The sequence below is a fragment of the Maniola hyperantus genome, chromosome 19 (assembly GCF_902806685.2).
Source record: "Maniola hyperantus chromosome 19, iAphHyp1.2, whole genome shotgun sequence".
Lineage (NCBI taxonomy): Eukaryota > Metazoa > Arthropoda > Insecta > Lepidoptera > Nymphalidae > Maniola > Maniola hyperantus.
The window spans coordinates 2,510,196-2,531,437 of NC_048554.1; the positions used below are offsets into that span (position 1 = coordinate 2,510,196).

General features: G+C 36.7%; 2 protein-coding genes across 8 annotated transcripts in view; one reads left to right on the forward strand and one right to left on the reverse strand.

Moving 5' to 3' along the window:
- Positions 1–11,761, forward strand: part of LOC117991220 (zinc finger and BTB domain-containing protein 44-like) — a 44,208-nt gene extending 32,447 nt beyond the window's left edge. The window contains exons 8-13 of one of the 6 annotated variants that reach the window (XM_034978771.2): positions 399–531; positions 1,010–1,328; positions 2,218–2,565; positions 5,396–5,515; positions 7,874–7,930; positions 10,408–11,761. In XM_034978771.2, coding sequence (XP_034834662.1) covers positions 399–531; positions 1,010–1,328; positions 2,218–2,565; positions 5,396–5,515; positions 7,874–7,930; positions 10,408–10,856 — 1,426 coding nt within the window. In that variant the 3' untranslated portion in view covers positions 10,857–11,761. The remainder of the gene's footprint in view (positions 1–398; positions 532–1,009; positions 1,329–2,217; positions 2,566–5,395; positions 5,516–7,873; positions 7,931–10,407) is intronic. The other 5 variants (XM_034978773.2, XM_034978772.2, XM_034978776.2 and 2 more) reach the window with 5 other exon arrangements.
- Positions 1–21,242, reverse strand: part of LOC117991244 (H/ACA ribonucleoprotein complex non-core subunit NAF1) — a 135,840-nt gene that overhangs the window by 107,375 nt on the left and 7,223 nt on the right. The window lies entirely within an intron of this gene.

A 21,242-nucleotide genomic window follows, 5' to 3' on the forward strand; every position in this document is an offset into this window, starting at 1 on the left:
ACCGATACGATTTAAACACAAGCATGAGCCACTCGCCTTCGTGAATTGCAAGAACTGTAACTGACCGACAAAACATCACATAGGTATGAGTGACAGAGACAACGCTCTACAAAGCTGAAATTTCATTCGATCGATGTGCAATATTTCTTGACGGCTACTGTAACATTTTTAAATAGAATATTGACTTACATTCCCCTTGCCCCTCAAATTAAGCGTGAAGCTTGTGCTAGGCGTAGGTACGACAATAGTGCAACGGGTGGGGTTTGAACCGGCGACCTTTCGGATTTCAGCCTGCAAACGTTGAGCTATTGAGGCTCTAATTTGATCTTGATCTTGGAGCTTGGTCTGCGTTTGTACAATTTACTGGTTTCGATCTAAAATGCATTTATTATACGCAGATTTGCCCGTTCATCGCACCTGTCGCGGCATCGATTGACGCACACCGGCGAGCGGCCCTTCACGTGCGGCGGCTGCGGGCGCTCCTTCGCGCGCTCCGACAAACTGAGAGTACACACCAAGATCTGCGAGAGGGTAAGCGTTTCCACTACCGATCAGCTCCCCGATTGTGTAAGAAAAACGTATTCATCGTTATGGTAATCGTCAAAAAATTCTGCCCTTTATTGGTTGATTCGCTGTTTACATTTTTCACAGCCAATCAGAGAGCAGAATTTGTTGACGATGAAATCGTTATTCTTACACAATTGGGGGGCAGGACTAGTCCTAAGATTTAATAGCATGGAAATATTACATCTCGCCAACAGCAGCGGCCCTAGTCATTGCGTGGCTCTGGGAGCTAAATATTTGCGAGGCCCTTATCCTTTATAGAATGTATGTCAATTGAAAGGATTTTCCTTAGATAAAAGCATAGAAACTTCTTTTTCTACTTCTCGCTTTTCTATGGAAGTACGGAGAAGGGAGCAACAAGGTTCTAAGTTCCAGCAAACACTTCAAAGTATATCGGATACTTTTAGTATTTTAAAGTTTAAAATTAAACAAAACCATCTTCCAGGAGGACCCAACAGTGGACATGCAAAACGACGGAGTAGTCAAACGAGAAAACAACTCGGAAGTCATGTCCGGCATGGTGCGGACAACGCACCGGGAGTCCGGCCATCTTGTCTTCACTCCCAGCGGTGACGTCATGCTGCCCCCACGAGCTGGACACCCCGTCGTCCTGAATGCGTCCCTGGAACCCGTCAGGAACGAACTCAACCCGGGGGACTTAGTCGACCCCCCGCGGAGGGGTCGCGGTCGACCCAGAAAGACCCCCCTCCCGTTAACACCAAAAATCAAGAAAAGGAGAGGACGACCGCCTAAGACTTCGTTAGGTGAGTTTTAGCATTTTTTGGGAGCTGACTTAGGTAAGCCTATAATAATACTCGTAGCTAGTGAAATAATTCTATATTTTTAATTATACTAATTTAACTGACTGACTGATCCGTTAACTCAGGGCCCAAACACTTTAATCTAAATACAGTGCACCACGAAAGTCGAAAACGTTTGCATTGGGGACAGCGCGCGGTCCTGTAGTATGCCGTGTAGAAACCGATAAGAAGTATGTCTTCCAAGTTAGCCCGCTTTCATCTTAGACTGCATGATCACTTACCACCGGGTGAGATTGCAGTCAAGAGCTAACTTGTAATGGAATAAAATAAAAGAGCTACTGAGATAGTATCAGAGTGAACGAGGGTGATGAAGCTTCGAAGAAGCTTTTGAAAATGCACACACAATTTGAAACACAATCTCCGGTTCATTTACAGTGATCGCAAAACTAGTACTTAGTTCACTGAAGTTGCTACATGGCGGTTTGCGCAGGTCATACGTTTTCAGGCAAAGCATGTTACTCTATTGATTATTATATCTATGAATTACAAGATTTTAAAATTATAATGACAGGGTATGGCTCAATCATAGCGTCAGTGCTACACAGCGCGTCAATTCAAGAGTTTCTCCGCTCTAGTTCACTCCGATAAAACCCTTTTCACGGATCGACCCAGGTAGTTTGACTAAGTCGTTCTACAAAAACTTGTTGGTGTGTCTTATAAAATTGACTTTCGTTGTGCAATCTATATATTAAAGAAGGTAACGTAGGCCGCTGAATTAGATTTTAGGTAAAATCCCGCGAGTTACGATAGCTAAAACTACAACCATAAGCTAGTTTTAACTTAAATAAAAATATATTTCGGCGATGTAAAATAATCTGGATCGGAAATCCAGATACGCCGAATACATCCCTGGATACATCTATGGAACTGAAACTGGAAACAGTGAAGCAGGAACCGTTCGAATCGGGTATACTTTGTGGGAACGAGGAACCGCCACAGGAAGATACACGACGTTTTAGTGAGAATTTCGTGCCCCAAGCACCAGTAATACTGAATTCGACCCTGGTACCTTCCGATTTGCCCAAACTGAGATTGCTACCTCTGGAAACCAGCTTAGTGGCCAAAGAACCTACGAATAATGAAAGTTCCGAACCGATCAGAAGAGCCCGTGGTAGACCTCGAAAGTACCCAGTGCCTTTGATCAAGAAACCCCGGGGACGGCCGCCTAAGAATTCCCCAGGTGAGTTCTTCCATCCTACTTTCTACCTTATATAGGCGGAAACACACTTACAACTAGGAGACTTTTTGAGGTAAAACTTTTCTAGGCAAGACTTAGGATTAGAAGTGACGAAGATCTTTTATGCGGATTGAAGTAACGTTCGTGTTACTTTCGTCTGTATTTAAATAGGCTGCCAAACAGAACAGAGGTGTTGTGAAGTACCATAGATTAAATGCTCTGTTTTTTACTTACTATATTATGATAGGATAGAAACCTTTTATCCGGATGGAAGTAATATTTAAAATGGCTACCAAACAGAAAAGAGGTGTTTTGAAGTACCAAGTTGTTTGTACCATAGGTTAAATGCTCTGTTCTTTACTTACTATATTATTATCTCTATATATAAAAATGAATCGCTGAATGTGTTGCTGATCGCAAATCTTGAGAACAGCTGAACCGATTTCGCTAATTCTTTTTTTATAATATTCCTTGAAGTACGTGGTTCTTACGGAGAGAAAAATTTAAAAAATTTGAATCGACGCGACGGATAGGCGGTACGAAGTTCGCCGGGGCAGCTAGTGATAGGATAAAAACCTTTTGCTGACTCATTTTCAAATAAAATACTGCACTTTAAAAATTTTACTACTAGCTTTTACACTAAAAACTGGTAAACTCAACAATAGTACTTATTCAGTTGTACAGAAGTCTTCAAACTTGAAACTAAGTAGTATTCCTATTCAGTATTTTCATGCGAAGAGGTTTAGCAGTATTTTAAACTTGTCAATTCAGTCTGGTTTAGAGGTTTTTGTACGACGGAATAGTTTCCCTAAATATGCTGTTGTCTTTGATAGGATCGTTCAAGTTTCACTGCTGAAGTCATGCGAAGTAACCAAGTACTAAGTAGGTTTTAAAGTTTTCATCTTCGAACGAACTTACTTGATACAAACCGCTAAGGTGTGGAACTCCCTTCTGGCGTCCATGTTTTATGCCGTTGGAGTACCATCAAGGCAAGAAGGAATCCTAGCCAACCTAAACCTCATAATTGCTTTCTATTAAGCATGACTGTGAAATGTCAAGCGCAAGCCTATCTCGTAATAATAAAGGTAGGTAGTATAATCATATCACCAAGATCTCACCGTGTGTGGAAATGAAGTATTTCTTAGGCGGGTGTCAACGTTTACCTGCTGCTAGTTGCGCCGTCCGTGTGACGTCATGACAGCTCATGAACTTAAATAGATGGCGGGTAGCGTGCTCGCGCCGAAATTTGAAATGCAAAATTTTATTGCATTTTTATTGCACTTATCGATCGAATAAAATTTTTGTAAATTTTTTGGTAGTTTATTATCAGTTTAGGATTAAACTTTTCAAAAAAGGGTACAATACCCTATTGTGTCGATGGACAGCGCTAACACGAACAGTTTAAAGTAGGTCCGAACTCAGGACGCAAGGACTTAGGCTAAGATCTTTAGTGCGTACTTTGACTTTGCTCAGACTTAAGTCATGGTTTGAATGAGACAGATTTATATAGAGATAGAAGATATACATCTGTCTCGTACTGTCTTAAGTCTGAGCAAAGTCAGAGTGCACTCTACAGATCTCAACATGTGTCGGGGCAAATTATTGAACTCGTCACACAGCAGTGGCTCGTTACAAGTATGTTTTTGCTGTAAGTGTGAGAGTTTGTATGTTAAGCACCTCGGAACGGCCGAACGAACCCTATAACTCACTTGTAGCTCGATTTTACCTAATCTTAAGTATCAGTCAGTCAGTACCTACGCGTCACGAAAGTTGAAAAGTGCTGACTTTGAAGGTTACCTTGTAATTCAATACGAGGCAGTTCAAATTTCGTGACGAGAACTAATTTTATGAATTCTTTAAATATTATGTTAAGGTTGCCCTTCTTACGCGCTTCTCCATTTAACCGTATTAACTATGCCTGTTATGTATTCTACTATTTGTTGCTATAGATTTAGAACTAAGACATATATTGCTTTATTCCTCCATTATCTAATTATAAAACAATAAATAGTAAATTCTATTTGTTTTAAAAGTTATGACCCTTGAAGCATCTCTATTTTAAGCCAAATTTTGAGGCAACTTCGTGCGTAAATAAACCATTTAAGAAACAACAAAATTGTTAAACTATTGCCTTTAAGACAAACTTTTCTTAATAATTTGAAATGTCTAAATTCATAAAAACTTCGGTGCTAGGTCCCCAAGTAGCAATAATTGTCATGATAAGTTGCACACGTTGCACAATACACTGACAGCTTCCTGGATTTTCAATTTTGTGATAAATCATTCTAATAAGGGGTAAAATAAGAAATTTTGCACGTGCTTTTTATTGCAAGTCAAATGTTTGAGTTCGTTTTAGAAACGATACTCTTAGCTTTGCGTAGTGTTGGTATGAACTACGAAGCAAGAATGCTTGTCAGTAGATATGCAAGCCCCCAAAGTAGCAATTGTCATGATAAATTAAGCAATAATGTGATAACTTTATGTCTATGGATCAGGATTCTCAATAAATCATGAGACAAAATCATTGTTGTGATAAAATTGTTACAACAACAAGAGGGTAAAATAAGAAATATTGCACGTGCTTTTTTTGGCAAGACTGTTAAGTTCATTTGAGGAAAGACCCTTTAAGCATTCCGTGGTGTTGGCATGAATCAAGTATGTTTACGGATCTAGATTTTCCATAAACGATATGGCAAAATCATTGTTGTAAGGGGTAAAATAAGAATTGTCGCACGTGCTTTTTATTGCAAGTCAAATGTTGATGCCTTTTGAGGATCGTAGCTTTGCGTAGTGTTGGTAGTATGAACTATGAAGCAAGTATGCTTGTCGACAGACATGGAAGGTTGCGTGCTGACGAGCGGAGCGGTGCCGAGCGGTGCGTTGGCGGGACACCAGCTTCTGCTCAAGCGTAAACGCGGACGCCCGCCGAAGAATTACTTCATTTCCCAACCCGGTGAGACACTAGGCTAACTAGCATAACTATTTTATTGTGTGATCGCGGCAATAATAGTATAAAACTTCATATAAACAAAGCTCTTTAATTCGTATTTTAAAAATTGAAGACAAATTCGTGGCGACATAGATACATAGTTACTAGCGCCGGTTTACACACTTTTGGGTAAAACGACACCTAGGAGTATGCCAGTTGCGTTACCACTTACCAGTCTATAGAAATCGTTCGGTCGTCGTATGAACGTCTGTAGCGTCGTGCCCAGAGCGTCGCGGACGCGAGAACTGCGGGAAGTTATTTTTATTACATGCCATTTATTTACATTTTATTTATTCACTCCCTTGGGCTCTTTAACAGTTATTTTGGTGATACAGAATAATACTGTCAAAGACAAGTACGTGCATACACTCGCATATATTTACTTTGACACAACCGTATTTCAAAGTACATAAAGCTGAATTTAAATTGTTATCAAAAATGTTTCTCTATTTCACTCCGTGGGTATTCGTCGGGTTTTACACATGTATTCAAAATCATTAATAATATGAGGTCTCACAGTGCGCTTGAATGCACAGCGTTGATTCCATCGACAAGGAAAAGGTGACTGACTGACTGACTGACTGACCGACCTACCGACCGACCGACCGACCGACCGACTGATCTATCAACGCACAGCTCAAACTACTGGACGGATCGGGCTGAAATTTTGCATGCAGATAGCTATTACGACATAGGCATCCGCTAAGAAAGGATTTTTCAAAATTCAACCCCTAAAGGAGTAAAATAGAGGTTTGAAATTTGTGTAGTCCACGCGGACAAAGTCGCGGGCATAAGCTAGTTATTCATAAAATAAGACCACGATAGTCATACCATACTAGATAGTAGATACCTAAAAAGGTAATCACTCTATGACAAATCTAGAAATGAGGAAAATCCCGTCTTGTTAGTTGCGAAATTTGATGCTGTTCGTAGACGGAGTAAAAACTCTAGACAAAGGAAAGTTTGCTTTCCCATTCACACTAAAAAGAGAGCACAGATAAAGTTACTAATGTGATAAACAGAGACGCAACTAACCTATTTTTTGTCCCATCGCGTAACCGATTTTTTTCAAGGAATTCAACTTTAGTTGCAAAACAAACTTTGAAAATTCGTGACATCATTGTATTTCTCATTAGTTTACTTGTTTTCACATAAAAAACGTATAATAAAAATGTTGTTGATCGGTTAATACAAATATTGACAACTAAACAATGGTAATTGTTACGTCGGGCTATCGCTTTCTCAGTCGCGGTTACATACACAGTACTTTAGTCTAGCTTTTTTATTCAGTCTACGATGCTGTTAGATAAACGATGTCAATGACTCAGAACTTTTTGTACAGGACAGTAAATAGTCTAATGTTTCTTTTGAACAATGACCCAACATTTTGTCCGATATTTGACAAACAATTATGAATATTAAACACACGTGCAATGGTTTGAAAGTGGCTTGGCGAGAGTTTTTTTTTCTATATTTTATATTTGTTACCACGTTTTATGTGTTTCGTGTGAGTGTGCAAATGAGCGCCTTTATAGCATTTGCTTTGTTTTTTTCCTTTTTGACGTCGCTCTCAATTCATTCATTTGTTTTTTTTTTAAATTTTCATTTTTGGGCATATTTCCGTTATCATGGTTTTTAAACACCCGATTACATATGTGTATCCCCAAATTAAAAAAAAAAACAGAATTTTGAAGCACAATTTGTAGAAAGAAAACAAAAGAATGGTTTAGCAGCGAAATGTGTTTTGGCGTTGAAAAGTTTACCCCCGTTCCCCATACCTACTTACTTGTAGAATTTGAAGTATAAAAAATCTTGCCTTCAGTTATCAATATTTGTACAATATTTTTCGGTATGTACAATATTTGTACAATAATCGGACATGTAGGTACAGTACGCGACAGGTTGGGATGGCACACCCACACGTCAGCCGCGCTCACACGCACCAGATTTTTGGAACGTATCGTACTACTACAAAATTTCATTGAATTTGTTTGGTCAGTATTCAAATGATAACCAAACTACGTTTGTATAGAGAGCGCACTAGAAAAACTTCAAATCAAATCAAATCAAATAATTTATTCAAAATAGGTAATAAATTACACCTTTTCATTGTCAGTTGTTGGATTTGTAAGATATAGTGATGATAATTTTTACGCGAACTTAAAACTAAAGCTACGAGGGTTTCAAACGCGCCCAGGTCTGAGAAGAACCTAAATTGCTTCTGTTAATGAGGTTCCCTTTATGTATAGAGAAGGCGTTATTATGTTTGAAGCTTTGCTACGCCAAAACACGGGGCTACGTTCTAATCGGATGTTTGTTTAGGTATGGAAATGTCGATACCGATGCAGTACGGGCTAGCCGCCGAAATGAGCAAGATTTGTTAGTATCTCACTATCATTAGCATGGCAACTAAATTATTCGTAAACATTATTTCCATTTACAGACATGTGATACACAGTTCAATAATCTTGCATATATAACTCTACGTAATTAGGTTGGTACTTGGTGACGATTCTGGTAGTCAAAATAAAATATCACTCAAATCTACAGTACGCGACAGGTCAAAATGGCAACCGGGGAACGCTCCACACCCTCAGCCCCCGCGCTAATCTGGTCCGAGCGAGAGCGGGTGACGTTCGGGTGTTCGGGCTGTTAGACTCGATGTTAGGTGGGGGTGTCTGGTGCAAATGGAAACAACCACTGAGTCTGGTAGACACCCCTTTATTGTCCACACTTTACACTAATTGTTTATGTACTTGGATTATCCCACTCGCGGGACCCCAGTGAAGGGTCGGTTCGGGCCGGAGTTACTTACCTCTAGTCTTTATCTTAAAGCCTGGCCGGCAGGCAGAGGCCGGCTCCGTAGCCAGGGAAGATGAGACTGAAGAATGAAAACTAACTGATTTGGTCGCGATGTAGCGTTTTTATAGGCCACATACTGCTGATTGGCAAGTTATTATTGATGTCAATTCGGAAATAGCAATTCAGCAATATGCGGCTTAGGCTACGGTTGTAACAAGGCGTCCCCCCGCCTCATACCCCGATTGCCATCTCGACCTATCACGGACAATAGAAGACGCGCGTGGATTTAAGTTTTTAAATGTCTTTAAAAAAGGAGGTGGTAATTTGACCTGTTTTTCTTTTGTTTTTTTACAAGTAGCCATCTCCGGGATACAAGCTGTCTAGTACAAGATTTTACGCTCACCAAACAAAACCAAATTCGAGAGTCGAAATACTTCCGCGTTAGAGTAAAATGGACCTAAACAGCCTTGAATTGAAGTCAAATATTCAATGCCACTGATTTTAATTTCGCAATGTTTCCGCTTGGAGCGCTGGCTGTAGAAGTGTAGACAAACTTGAGCTTTCAAACAAGGCATTTAAGATCCAGTTTACTGTAACGCGGAAGTATTTCGACTCTCGAATTTGGTTTGGTTTAGTGAGACGTAAAATCTTGTACTACGGGTACTGGTCCTTTCGTCAAAATAGGTTTACTGGATGAGTTGTGAAAAGAACAGACGCATTTTTGCATTAATAATATTAGTATGGATATGTAATATATTATGGTAGTTAATGCAATCTTTTCCATTTTCTAAGGGCAGAAATTATTGTCTTAATTATATTATCTTGAATAATGAATAGCGTCGATTCGATAAACTTAGTATATAATTTTATTATAACAAGTAGACAAATAATTGTGCAATGGTTTATATGAGAGATAATATTTTGTCTACCATGAAGGTGTCAAATAACAAATTTTTTTTTGAGATTGATACTAAATATCGGGCTTAACCAATTGAGTCCAATTGTCTTGTGTATTGTAAACCCGAATTGCCACTAATCAAGTACTAGTACCACTAAATGCTTTATTTCTAATTTAAGTATGTTAGAAAATCTGCAACTGCGTTGTCTGTAAATGTGAAAATATTTTACAAAAAAGTATTGGGAAATATGTCGGTACTAATCGGTATTTGTATAGTAGTTCGAAATGTAGTAAAACCTGACAAAAATACTTCTGAAACTGTCATACATTATAATCCCTTAAAACCTGTCTGTGGTGTCCATTTCTTTTCTATTCTAATTCACATTTTCTTTTCATATAATGGTGGTGGATTTTTTAAAGTTAATATAAATTAATTATTAATTTAAATAATAAATATAATTTCAAAAAAGAACAACTGCAAAGTAGGATCTTCAAAACTAACATTTTGATTTGAAATAATATTATTTACCTAGTACGTAATTATTACCTTTTTAATTATTAATGTGATATTATGTTAAATATACTAACTTGACTCCTTTGCTCATAATTTCTAACAACCAAAAATTGTAAAAAGTATTCTAGCATGTCAAAAAAAAATACAAAACAAACTATAACCGTGTATGATTATTTAAGAATGCATTTAATAAAAGTTGTTAGGAAATGTAAATACATTCGAAAATATCGAAGTATCTGAGAAATTTGTGTCTTGTTCGATTGTACACAAAACTGAAATTAAATAAATAAATAGGCCCAAAATTCAAACTGTTTATTTTCGTAAGTTACTGTGTAAGAGTTCGATTACTTTAAAGCCTTAAGAAAAATCTGCTTTCAATTTTGATACAACCGGTGCGGCGTTTCCAATAAAGTTCTGGTTGTATTGCACTTTAAAACTGATTTTGCGACAAGGTGTGAAGACCTCTTAAATGTTCCAGTATGATTTTTCGTTCTTGTATGTGAATTGACACAATCAATTTCGTTTACTTAATTAGCATTTTGTGTACAACTGATTATGAGCACTACTAAAGCATGACGAAGGGTTTAAGGGATAGGTTTTATTTGTAGTGACAAAAAATCCAATTTCATTTGTAATTTCCAGACGGCAGACCGAACGAGAACTACAACGCGACGAATCTACCTTTCGGCGATTTCTCCTACCTTACCGAGATGATGTATAACCCTCTCGCTTACTCCTACGGCGTTACCAGTGTCGACCCGGACCGGAACATAGACGCGGACCAAAGCATGACTACAGAGACCTCCCACGATAGGACCATCGATGTATCGGATTCATCCTCGGACGATGAAGACAGTTCACGGGTAGAGCCCGAGGAAAACGTTCCACCCGTAGGAATCGAAACTCAGATCATGACAGTGGGTGACTGTCAGATTGTCAAACTACCCCCAAATAACGAGGAAAAGGACGACAAAATGGACCAGTCCTCACCAGAAACGATCATAGTCCCCGCCTCAACCCCAAGCTCGGTCACAATTACCCCTATAACAACTGTGGGTGACTGCACGATCAGGCCCGTCGATAACACATAATGTGAAGATCTTAGGGTCTACCCCGTAATCTTGATACCCTTCAAGTGGAAATAGATTGTTGGATTGCGGTGAGTGAACGGATTTTTATATTTTAATCATCGGTTTAGTCACTAGACATTCCAGAAGCAACACACTACGTTTTTAAAGGTTATTTGTAATCGTGAACCAAAATCGTGCTACCAATGGGCTATTATGAAATATTATTGAATTGCATACTTACTCCCATTTTATTTGGGACACAATATAATCGGCATATTTCCTATTTCCAAAATATAAATGTTAAGTTGAAACAAATTATTATGTACTTATTTTTTGTCGGTATCCTAGTGTTATATAATTTTAAAATATTAGCTTAATCTATCGTGAAATCAACATTTAATCTATACATATAAAAAGACTTGTCAAGTATAAATCAGATTTACTTACGTCGAAAATCGTTAAAATATCTTGTTTCTAACTAACGGGGCAAAAACGTGAGTTAAAGTTTAACTCACGTTGTTCGCCCCGTATATTTAGAAACCAACTCAGGTGAAGTATACGCTATTCATATTATACTTAACGTGAGTTGATTTCCAACAAAATATTTGGCTTTCTGCTTGTCTGAGGTAATTTACATGAGCCCACTACATAAATCTAATGTGCTACATAATCGAAATAATAGCCGACGTGAGTGAGTATAACCGATTTTGAACGAAAATAAATACAAAATTCGTTCACTCACGCAGTTAACATTTTGTCACATGATGACAATCAATCTATACCAGTTTCCTAATTCGTCCATTTTGTTTATGATCGCAAACCCTATAATTATAGGCAAAGAACGTCTTCCTAAAACGGCTCTAATGAAATGGACGAACGTCTTTCCTATCTACTCTTTCGTTTCAGGGGTAGACGCTAAGGACTAATATTATTGTGGTAGCATTCGTTTGAAACTGAGGTCGCTTTAGCCATTGTCGTTTCAAATACTGATGTATTTTATATGTGGACGCTATTTTAATGTAGTTGCCGCGATGTCATATAAATTAAGTAAACAGATAAAAGAATCCTGTTTGAAAAATTGAGGTCCAGCGTGACTGGTATAATTTATATAACGAGACCTAAAATTATGGTAAGTGGGTTCTACAGCGCGAGTTGAAAAATAACTAAAACGTGGGCGTATATTTTATACGGCAGCGTAAGAATTAATTAAATTTTTGATTGTCCAAATGACGCAAACAATACATTCGTTTAATGTACTTTTTGTACACACCATTTTGATTTATTTGGTTTATGTAAACACTAAAACCCTATAAAACTGTAGGGTAGGTATAGCCTGGACGAATTAAAGTATTTTACATAAGGCCGGATTACTATGTTTTGTTTACTTAATTTATATCATTCTGTAGCGGCAAATATGTATACTTTTGACTGTAAAATAAAATGCTTGTGCCATCGTCTTAAGGCATCTAGTGCCTTTGAGAAATTTTTGATTGCTATTAAAATGAAATTTGAGCGTTAGAATTTGATGTCTTCCTAACTGTTTTAGCGTAATGATAAATGTGGCGCCTTATCTGAAAAAAAAACCAATACACGTCGTGGGTTAAAACGTAAATCATAATTTTCTGCTAAATTAAATAGAGATAAATTAAAGAGTGCAATATGTTCTTTAAAAAATAAGGATCAATAGGTGTTACAGCGTGAATTGAATAACGTCTACCCTTACTAATATGATTTAGTAGCAAATGAAAAACGTAAAATGTATGACATGTGATCCAGATGAAATATAAAAATGTTCACACATTTCACATTCCCTAATATTGAACTGATTATTGAGCTAAAACATAGGTTTTTTTTCGTTGTTTTTTTATCTTAAAAGTACAATTAATCCTGCACCGATCCATGGTAGATCCATTATCGTTTGTCTAAACTCACGCCTTTGTTTAAGGGCAATACCTATGAGTTCGTTTATTATTATTCGACGTAATGTTGGTTACAAGTAAACTCCTTAAACATGAGTAGGATTTAATGTGTCCGATAAGTAGATATTATTGCAAAAATCATCATTTTCGAACTACCCACGACGTATGTAAAGCTTCGGTCAGACTGAGGTGAGTGAATTCGCCCACGATTATTGCGTCAAAGAACTTTACTATGAAAATGTCTGAATGTTGCCCCATTTGAATGCTAAGCAGTTTGTTATACTAACTTCGATCACGTATATTTCTAAAATACGTAATATAAGTTGTTATACTCTATACACGGAGAGAAGATAGTACAGGGCTCTCTCTGTTACTTAATCCCATACAAATGACAAACACAATATACTACATGTTCATAATATCTACTCCTTCCAGATTAGCCCGCTTGCATCTTAGACTGCATCATCTGCACTTACCACCAGGTGAGATTGCACTCAAGGGCTAACATATATCGGAATAAAAAAAAAAACAAAGAGTGGCCAACGAATCACAGCAATGTTTTCAAAAAACATTCAAAATTCAATTCGAAAACATAGTTTCGTTTGTGATTGGTTGGTGCCTCAAAATGGTTTACGCCCACAGAGTTTTTGTTTTTCATTTGTATGGGATTACGTAACAGAGAGAGCGTTATACTAACTTCTTTCGGTGGATAGAGTATAGTGAAGGCAGCTTCCAGTTCCAAACTGGCTAATAGCTTTTCAATAGGGTGATAGGGCAGAGCGCGAATGTTCGCAATACGGTATTTGACAACTAGTCAAATAAGTAACTTTTTATCAAACGTCAAAACGCGCGCTTAGTATGCGAGATTATATGAAATACCGGTGTGTGACGTCACAATCATTTGACGTGCTTTTTTTAGTTTAATCGATAATTTAAAATGGTTATCACACTTAAAACCAACAAAGGAAGTGGATTTTACGTATTTTGAAAGACCCTCTATTTAATAATCACTGAGATTTATTTTCGATGTAGTCAAATACCCAATTCGCGCATCCCGTATCCTGCGCCGGGATTCTCTTCGGTTTGACCAAAGCATAAACGTGAACAGTGCGATAGTTTGTTGTTAATATAGCTTTTCTGCGGCCTAATAATAGACTTGAAATGCTACTACAATGATCGATGAATAAAAAAAAACATTTTGAACTAAACATAAGAGACAAAACAAGATGACTGTCGAAAATGCATTTAAATTGGTGATGTAATTTATTGAACAATGGAGATTTAATTGTAACCACTTAAAGCTTTACACGCGACGAGCGGGGATCTGGCGTTAGTGCAGTTTTTTCACAGGTAGATGAAACAATTTGGACTGGTATTTCGACTGTGTTATACTCTGATACATTTTTTTAAAATAGAGATAGCGAGCATACGTGCAGGCGAGTCACCTGATGTTAAGTGATTACCACCGCCCATGAACATTTGCAGCACCAGAGGAACCGCCGCCGATGCGTTGCCGGCCTTTTAGAAATTTGTTGGTCCGCCCCTTGAATAACCCCATGATACATTACCTAAAATGTCAAAAAATCAGTTAAGTGCGAGTCGAACTCGCACAGAAAGTGTTCCGTATCACCGTAGAAGCAATAACACTTATATTTTTAATTTTCGTGGCGTCAGTTTCGAGATTTTTAGTATTTGTTGTTATAGCGGTAATAGAAATATACTTCAGTGAAAATTTCAGGTCTCTACCTATATTGTTCACGAGATACAACCCACTGACAGACAGACGGACGGACAGCGGAGTCTTAGTAATAGGGTCCCGTTGGCACCCAATGATAATTGTAATCTATCCACGGAGATAAATTAGTACAGTAGTAGTGATAGCAAAAAATGGAAAGCAGATATATAGATTCAGCACGTTTTAACTTCATATCCATGATACTTTGAAAGATTTCTTTGCAGACCTGTGCTATCGAACAATCATGGACGTATGTATATACAAATTTAATCAATTAAAATATACCGGGTATGCGTTGCAATGCAACTCGCACCTATTTTTTGTACATTGATGAAACTATGCCGGAAAATATTACATCAGGAAAGATACGCGAGCACATAGATAACGAACAGACAAACATTTTTGATATATTATATTAAGATAACACAGTCGAAAATATCGTTCATTGTTTTCAATATATATAATCTGAGCCATATTAAATAATAATGATAGTGTAAGGATCTTTTATAATATGTATGTAGAGACTAGAGTATTTTCCTAGCGCCGCGCCGCCGCCGCGTCCCCGCGCGTCCCCAACAGAGATACTCATTGAGACACAATCATTATGAACAATGTCACAATCGTCATAAACGCGGACCATTCTGCATGAAAACCTCCAACGACTGCCAGTTTACGCATGGAATCGTTTTAGGAAAATAGAAATAACGTACGAAAACGGAGCTTAGTTTCTTTGTAATAAAGTAAAAATTACTTCAACTGCAGCCATACATGCTAAGATTTTTTTAGCGAAACTTACGCTACGAAGTAACATTTAGAACAAATATATTTAGAACACTAATACTAATACTTTAGAACAAGACCTTTAAATTGCTTACGTTCGAAAAGATAGAAAACCCTCACAATTATTTTTTATCAAATCCAAATAGTCCCTTTTTTATGTATTATCACACCTTTTACAATTACTTAATAAAAAAAAACTTTTTCAACAATTGGACTAACTGAGACTATTACAATGGAATTCATAGTCATAGGTAGGGGTTACTTTAGAGGACATTCAAACGACATGTGTCATATGCAACCTTTATTTATGCAATGCATTAAGGTTGTGTATGACATACGCCGTATGAATCGTCCTCTAAAGAAGCCCCTAAGTTGACTATGAATTCCGGTGTTTGTGTCCCGTTTTTATGTACGAATCTGGGTCACTCAAAATGATAGTTGAAGTATCCAATAGTGAGTGAACTAACAAAATGTATCCTAATATCCGAGTTTTTATTTTATTTCAAAGAAAAAAAGTAGGACTTTTTTTATATGACCGTAACTTAACATTCGCAGAAAAATGTTTCCAGTAAGCAAATTAAACAGTTCAAGAAAGGCTTTCATGTGCGATGTCGCGTATTATATAGTCACGTATAGATTATAATATTTTCCGAAACTCTACATAGAAGAGTATTACATATTTACTAATTATTGTGAACGTAGATATATAAAAATATATTGTACTGTGTTGCCTTCAGCGTACTTTGTTATTTTAAGCTGGTTCCACACAAGCGTAGAATCAATTTCAATCTTCGAGAGGAAGACAGTTTTTGAAAAGCTTAGAAGTATAGAGGTTTCTATTATCAAAGATTATACGCTTTTGTGGGCACCCTTATACATTTCAGAAAAAAAGCGTTATTTCAACATAAATGTTTGTTTTCGGATCCCTTCGAAAACACAGCAGACTAAAAATTATTTTAGTATCGAAAATATTTTTGCCTAGAATATAATTATTCATAAGTAGCATCTGATTGGCTGTCTATATAATATAATGAATATATGTAATCGAACTAAGTAATATTTTAATACTCGTATTTAATCATATCGTAGTATTTCTTTTTAATGATTAATTATTGATTATATTATCAAATAAATAACGTATCGTCTGCGATATGATGAAGGACGAGCCAATTTTGGAGTTATTTTGCTAATAAAAAAAACATGTGTTAAAGAATTAAAATTAATCCATTGAAAATTGGTGCGGGCACAGCACGGTTCGATGTGTTACCAACGAAGGATGTTGTTTGACTCTCGTTTGCTCAGCAATGTGTGTAACAACGAATCACGAAAGCCCAACTAACGTTGGATCCCTTCGTTGGTGCTCGTTGGGCCGGCGTGTACGCACCAGCATTGGAGTCATCGTGTAGAGCGCACGCGCTGTTTCGCCTTTCCATGTCTAAATGTATCAATCTCTGTGAATATTAGATCGTAGAGCGTAGTGTCTTAGATAAAAAAAAATATTCTAAATATTAAAACTCGGCAACACCACACGAACAAGTGATACGATGTTCGCTAACTATTTTTAGCGGGGCATTGTGATGACAATTAATTGTATTTGTTTAATCGTTTTTGCCTGTAATGTGTAATCGTAGACTTAATGGTACATTCGGTCTAATTTAATAACGCAAGTTGAAATACATTGATATTTTTCGCCAATGAGGGTAGTTCAGTTCGTGCGCTTCAGTCAGTCGCCATCTGGAAATGACGCGGATCGGACGTGCGAGTTACTATCATAAATCATGGTCGGAAATATGTATAAACATGTAAACCGGCGTTATTAAATTAGGTTCTGCTGTACATAAAGCTCTTGGTTTCTTGGAATAGTGGTGCCGTCCTTTAGCGTCCACTGAGTTTTTGAACCGAAGTTAGTTTAAAAAAAGATGCCATCTTATTTCGATCGACGTTTCAGTGACGTCATTCCAGGCTATATTAAATCAGAAAAGATTTCTCTGTACTCATCATTCTTCAAAAAAAAATTTGATCTATACGTTTTGTGGAGTGATATAGTAATTTTTGTATTCAAGGCAGTTGAATTATATGATAGTTTACAACAGCTATGATTATAATTATATTTTAGGTTAGTTCCCTTTTCCGTCTGACCTATATATTACATAGCCGTTATGTGGCGGCACAGCTTTTCTGGGAAACTAGAGTTTAATATGATAAACCCCACGCGTAAGACAGCTCCTATGGTAGAGGTTCTTTGGGGCGTATGAACGTAACGAAAACGCAGACCTACAAACAACCCGGCACTATTCCATCAGTAGAATTCTACTTGTGCGTGTGTGTACGTTGCGAGCCTATATTGCGTGTATAGTTGTATACGCACCAGAGAACCTCTGCCTTTAACCAATCGGTGTGCGGCTGTCAAACAGCCATGATTGGGATTTTCTGTTCGAAAGTTTATGCTAAGTTCCTTTAATTTTAACGTAAAACAATGTTCGCCAAGGCCTCGTGACCCGAGCGCCGCGACTGTGGACGTCTTCAAAGTATTAACTCGCTACTATGAATATTTTTTAAGAAATTATTTTGATCAAAATATCTGTACAGTAGTATAGTTCCTAACGTGTAATCGATACAAAATTATTATAACCCTTGGACTAATCGTAGATGATTACAATTTAATTATTAATTTCGTTTAGCGTTAAGTTTAATATTAGTTTCGAGATCAAATTAATTATTCGTGAATCGTAATTCACTACTAGTGATGTAGTGGGTGATCGTGGGCTAAAAGGCGTGACGCATTTTTCAATATTAGAAACACGCGTGACGTCAGCAGTGAGAGTCCTCGGCATCGGATATATCGAAGAAAAACTGATAACATCAACAAAGGTTGGCGATTTTTACGGCGCGTCCGTTGCTGTTGACGTACTTTTGAATAACATTTGAGTACTGTAGTCTAGGTTTTCATGATTCGCCACCGTTGATAAAACATCTAACATCGAAGCATTATAAAGTCAAAATAAAATGGAACTAAAGATCTTTTTATTCTAAAGATCTTTTTATTGAATATAAAGAGAGAACGAACGATTTTGTGATGATGTCATGTGCTTGCATGGTGCACGCATGGACGAATTTTCAAACCCTAAAAAAATTGTACTTATCTTATTATTCTTTATTGGAAACATTCTTTGTAAACAAACAATTACATGAAATCGCAAATTGTAAGTTAATTTTTCTCTGACTTTATAGTGTTTCAATGGTCTCAATGGTCATCAACGTTCGCGTTTTCAAAATCATAGTAATCCTACAGTATTCAAATGATATTATCAGTCATCAGACCTACATATTATATCAACCCTACTGATGACGTCAGCAAAGTTCGGCGATTGCAAATGCAATTCTATGACGCACCCTTTTCTGCTGAAGTCGCTCGCATTTTTAGTAGTGCAAAATGCGTCTCTTGTGCTCGTTTGCGATCTCCTTTAGGTATGCTTTCGTTGACGGATGATTTTTAATTAATTTCGTATTTAATGGAAGACTGCTCTGTACCGTTCTCTATTTATCGATATTTTATTTTAGACCGATTCGATTGATCGATGTTTTATTTAAGACCGATTCGATTGATCGGTGTTTTATTTAATACCGATTCGATTGATCGATGTTTTATTTATGACAGAATCGATTAATCGATATGTACGCGTAAAGCCCAAGAGGCATTTATTTCATGAGTCTCAAACGGCAAGCTAAGATTACTGAGTGTTAATTTAACGAAAGAATCTGTATTTTTATAACTAAAGATAAGTTAATGCGCTAATCAGTTACTCCCTTACAATGAACTTATATATCCCACATGTAGTAGGTTAGGTTTCGTGTTTAAGTTGATAAAAATACATTGGCCCTATTGGCTTTGTGTCGTTAAGTTTAGTGTGTTTCCTGTGACCGCTACTTTACTAGTCAACATCTTGTACGAGTTATTACATTCAGCAATGTAGAAGCTCAAAAGGGCTAGTAGAACCCAGTGCCGTAAAGACAGTTGGAAAAAAAATCACCTAAAAATCTGTAATCAGCATTAATCAGCCTAATGGCTGCGCTCACTTTGCAATTCAGTGATGGGCGATTGTTACTAGTTACAACAATCGAATGGTTTGATACTACTAATAATGACAATCGAATAAAGAAATTATATAAAAATTTGTCATACAAAATTGGGCTGTTTTCTCGTAGGATAAAGTCTACTTTTAATTGATAGTCGTAGTAATAAGTAAATATTATTATTACTCATTTGCAACCCGTTTATTTATTCAATTTGCTACACAAAATTGGGTATTTTTCCTCAGAACATAGAGTTTACTTTTTGATGAGGTTATGTATATTCGAACTTGTAAACTAGTAGTAATGAAATTTGAATCGGAGGAAATGAGATGGCGCAATATATTCTTGTATATTTTTCTTTTTTCGTCAAATCCGAATGGTTTGATAGGTTATTCGAATAATTTGAATGACTTCTACAATCGAATTATCCGAATAATGTCATTCACGATCGCCCATCAGTACGTTGCATGCGTTTTCGTACGAAAAGGGACGAACCATACCGATTCTTCACGTAGCTGTACTATGGGAGCGCTGCTTTTGTGTTCATATTCATATACGCGCGACATTCGAATCTGTGAACATCTATTTAGAAAGTAACATCTAAATTGTTTCTGTTTGGGTCGAAAACTTCGGCCGTGGCCAATTACCACCCTACCAGCTAAGCGTGCCGTCAAACGATTCCCGGTACTACGATGCTGCGTAGAAACAAATTAATTATTTAATTAGTTAACAAGTTAAAATTTAGCTCGTCTGATGATTGATGAATCTAGGTATGGATTGAAATTCGTAAAATCGTTATTTTAAATTTAATTTGTACGCTTATATCGAAAGAGAGAACAAAGAAGCGTCTTTAAAAAGAAAAAGTACGTGACAAAGATAGCGTACCAAATTTTAATCTATACATTTTGTTAGTACCTAGGTATTTCTGGTGTAAAGATGTTGACTAGAGAGCGGCCGGTCTTAGTTTTGCAATAAACGAAAATAATCCTTTATTTATGGAATGTTAGATGCGTGTTTGCCCGGTTGATTGCATTTAAATATTTTTATTCTATTGTTTTTGACCTATTGGTATGTAAGCAGTGGTACAATGTGAATTCATGTTTTTTTCTTGTATAAGTATTAATTTCTTTTCAATTTGAAGTAAGTTCTTGCATGCATTTATATTTTGAGTTAAAAAGTTCATAAAAAAGCAGTTTTTTTTCTTGCATTTATTGATAAAAATATCTCTCAAAAGATTGTATTATAGATCATGATTCATATGATTCGTTAAAACTTGTTTTTATTTTAGAAGATTTTTTTTTGGCGAATTGAAATTCGGAACCATTATGGTATTTTTTCCACTGCCATATATTATTTTAGATTAGACTGTTAAATTCAACTTGTACCTCTGCATCTAAGAGTTATAAAAATCAAATCCAAATGACTTTTTATTTATATTTATAATCTCATTATATTATCAACTCGTCAAGAAGCTTATTTTCTTAGTTTTTAATATGTTAATAATGAATTCCTTGAAACATAGGGCCATATTAAAACTATAAAGAATCACTGTTATATTTTTCATTGCTTTTTGATGAGATTTTTTTGTTTCGGATAATTTATGCTGACTACACACTGTCAAGTATAGCGTTCAATTTGTCCGATCACGCCTTCAAGTCTTGATCGTATATAGATGTCAGTTTACAAGAGAAAGAAAGAAAATCATGCCATAAGGTGGAAACAAAATAGGATGCGGCTGACTGTCGCGACTTATAGGTATTTGGATAATAAAATGTACACTGAACTGTGCAAACTATCGGACGTAAGTGGCGGACGTATCTACGAGCGCTCTTACGTCCGATATATATCTCGCAAACCTTTAAACTATCATGCAAATTGGACGATATACTTGACGGTGTG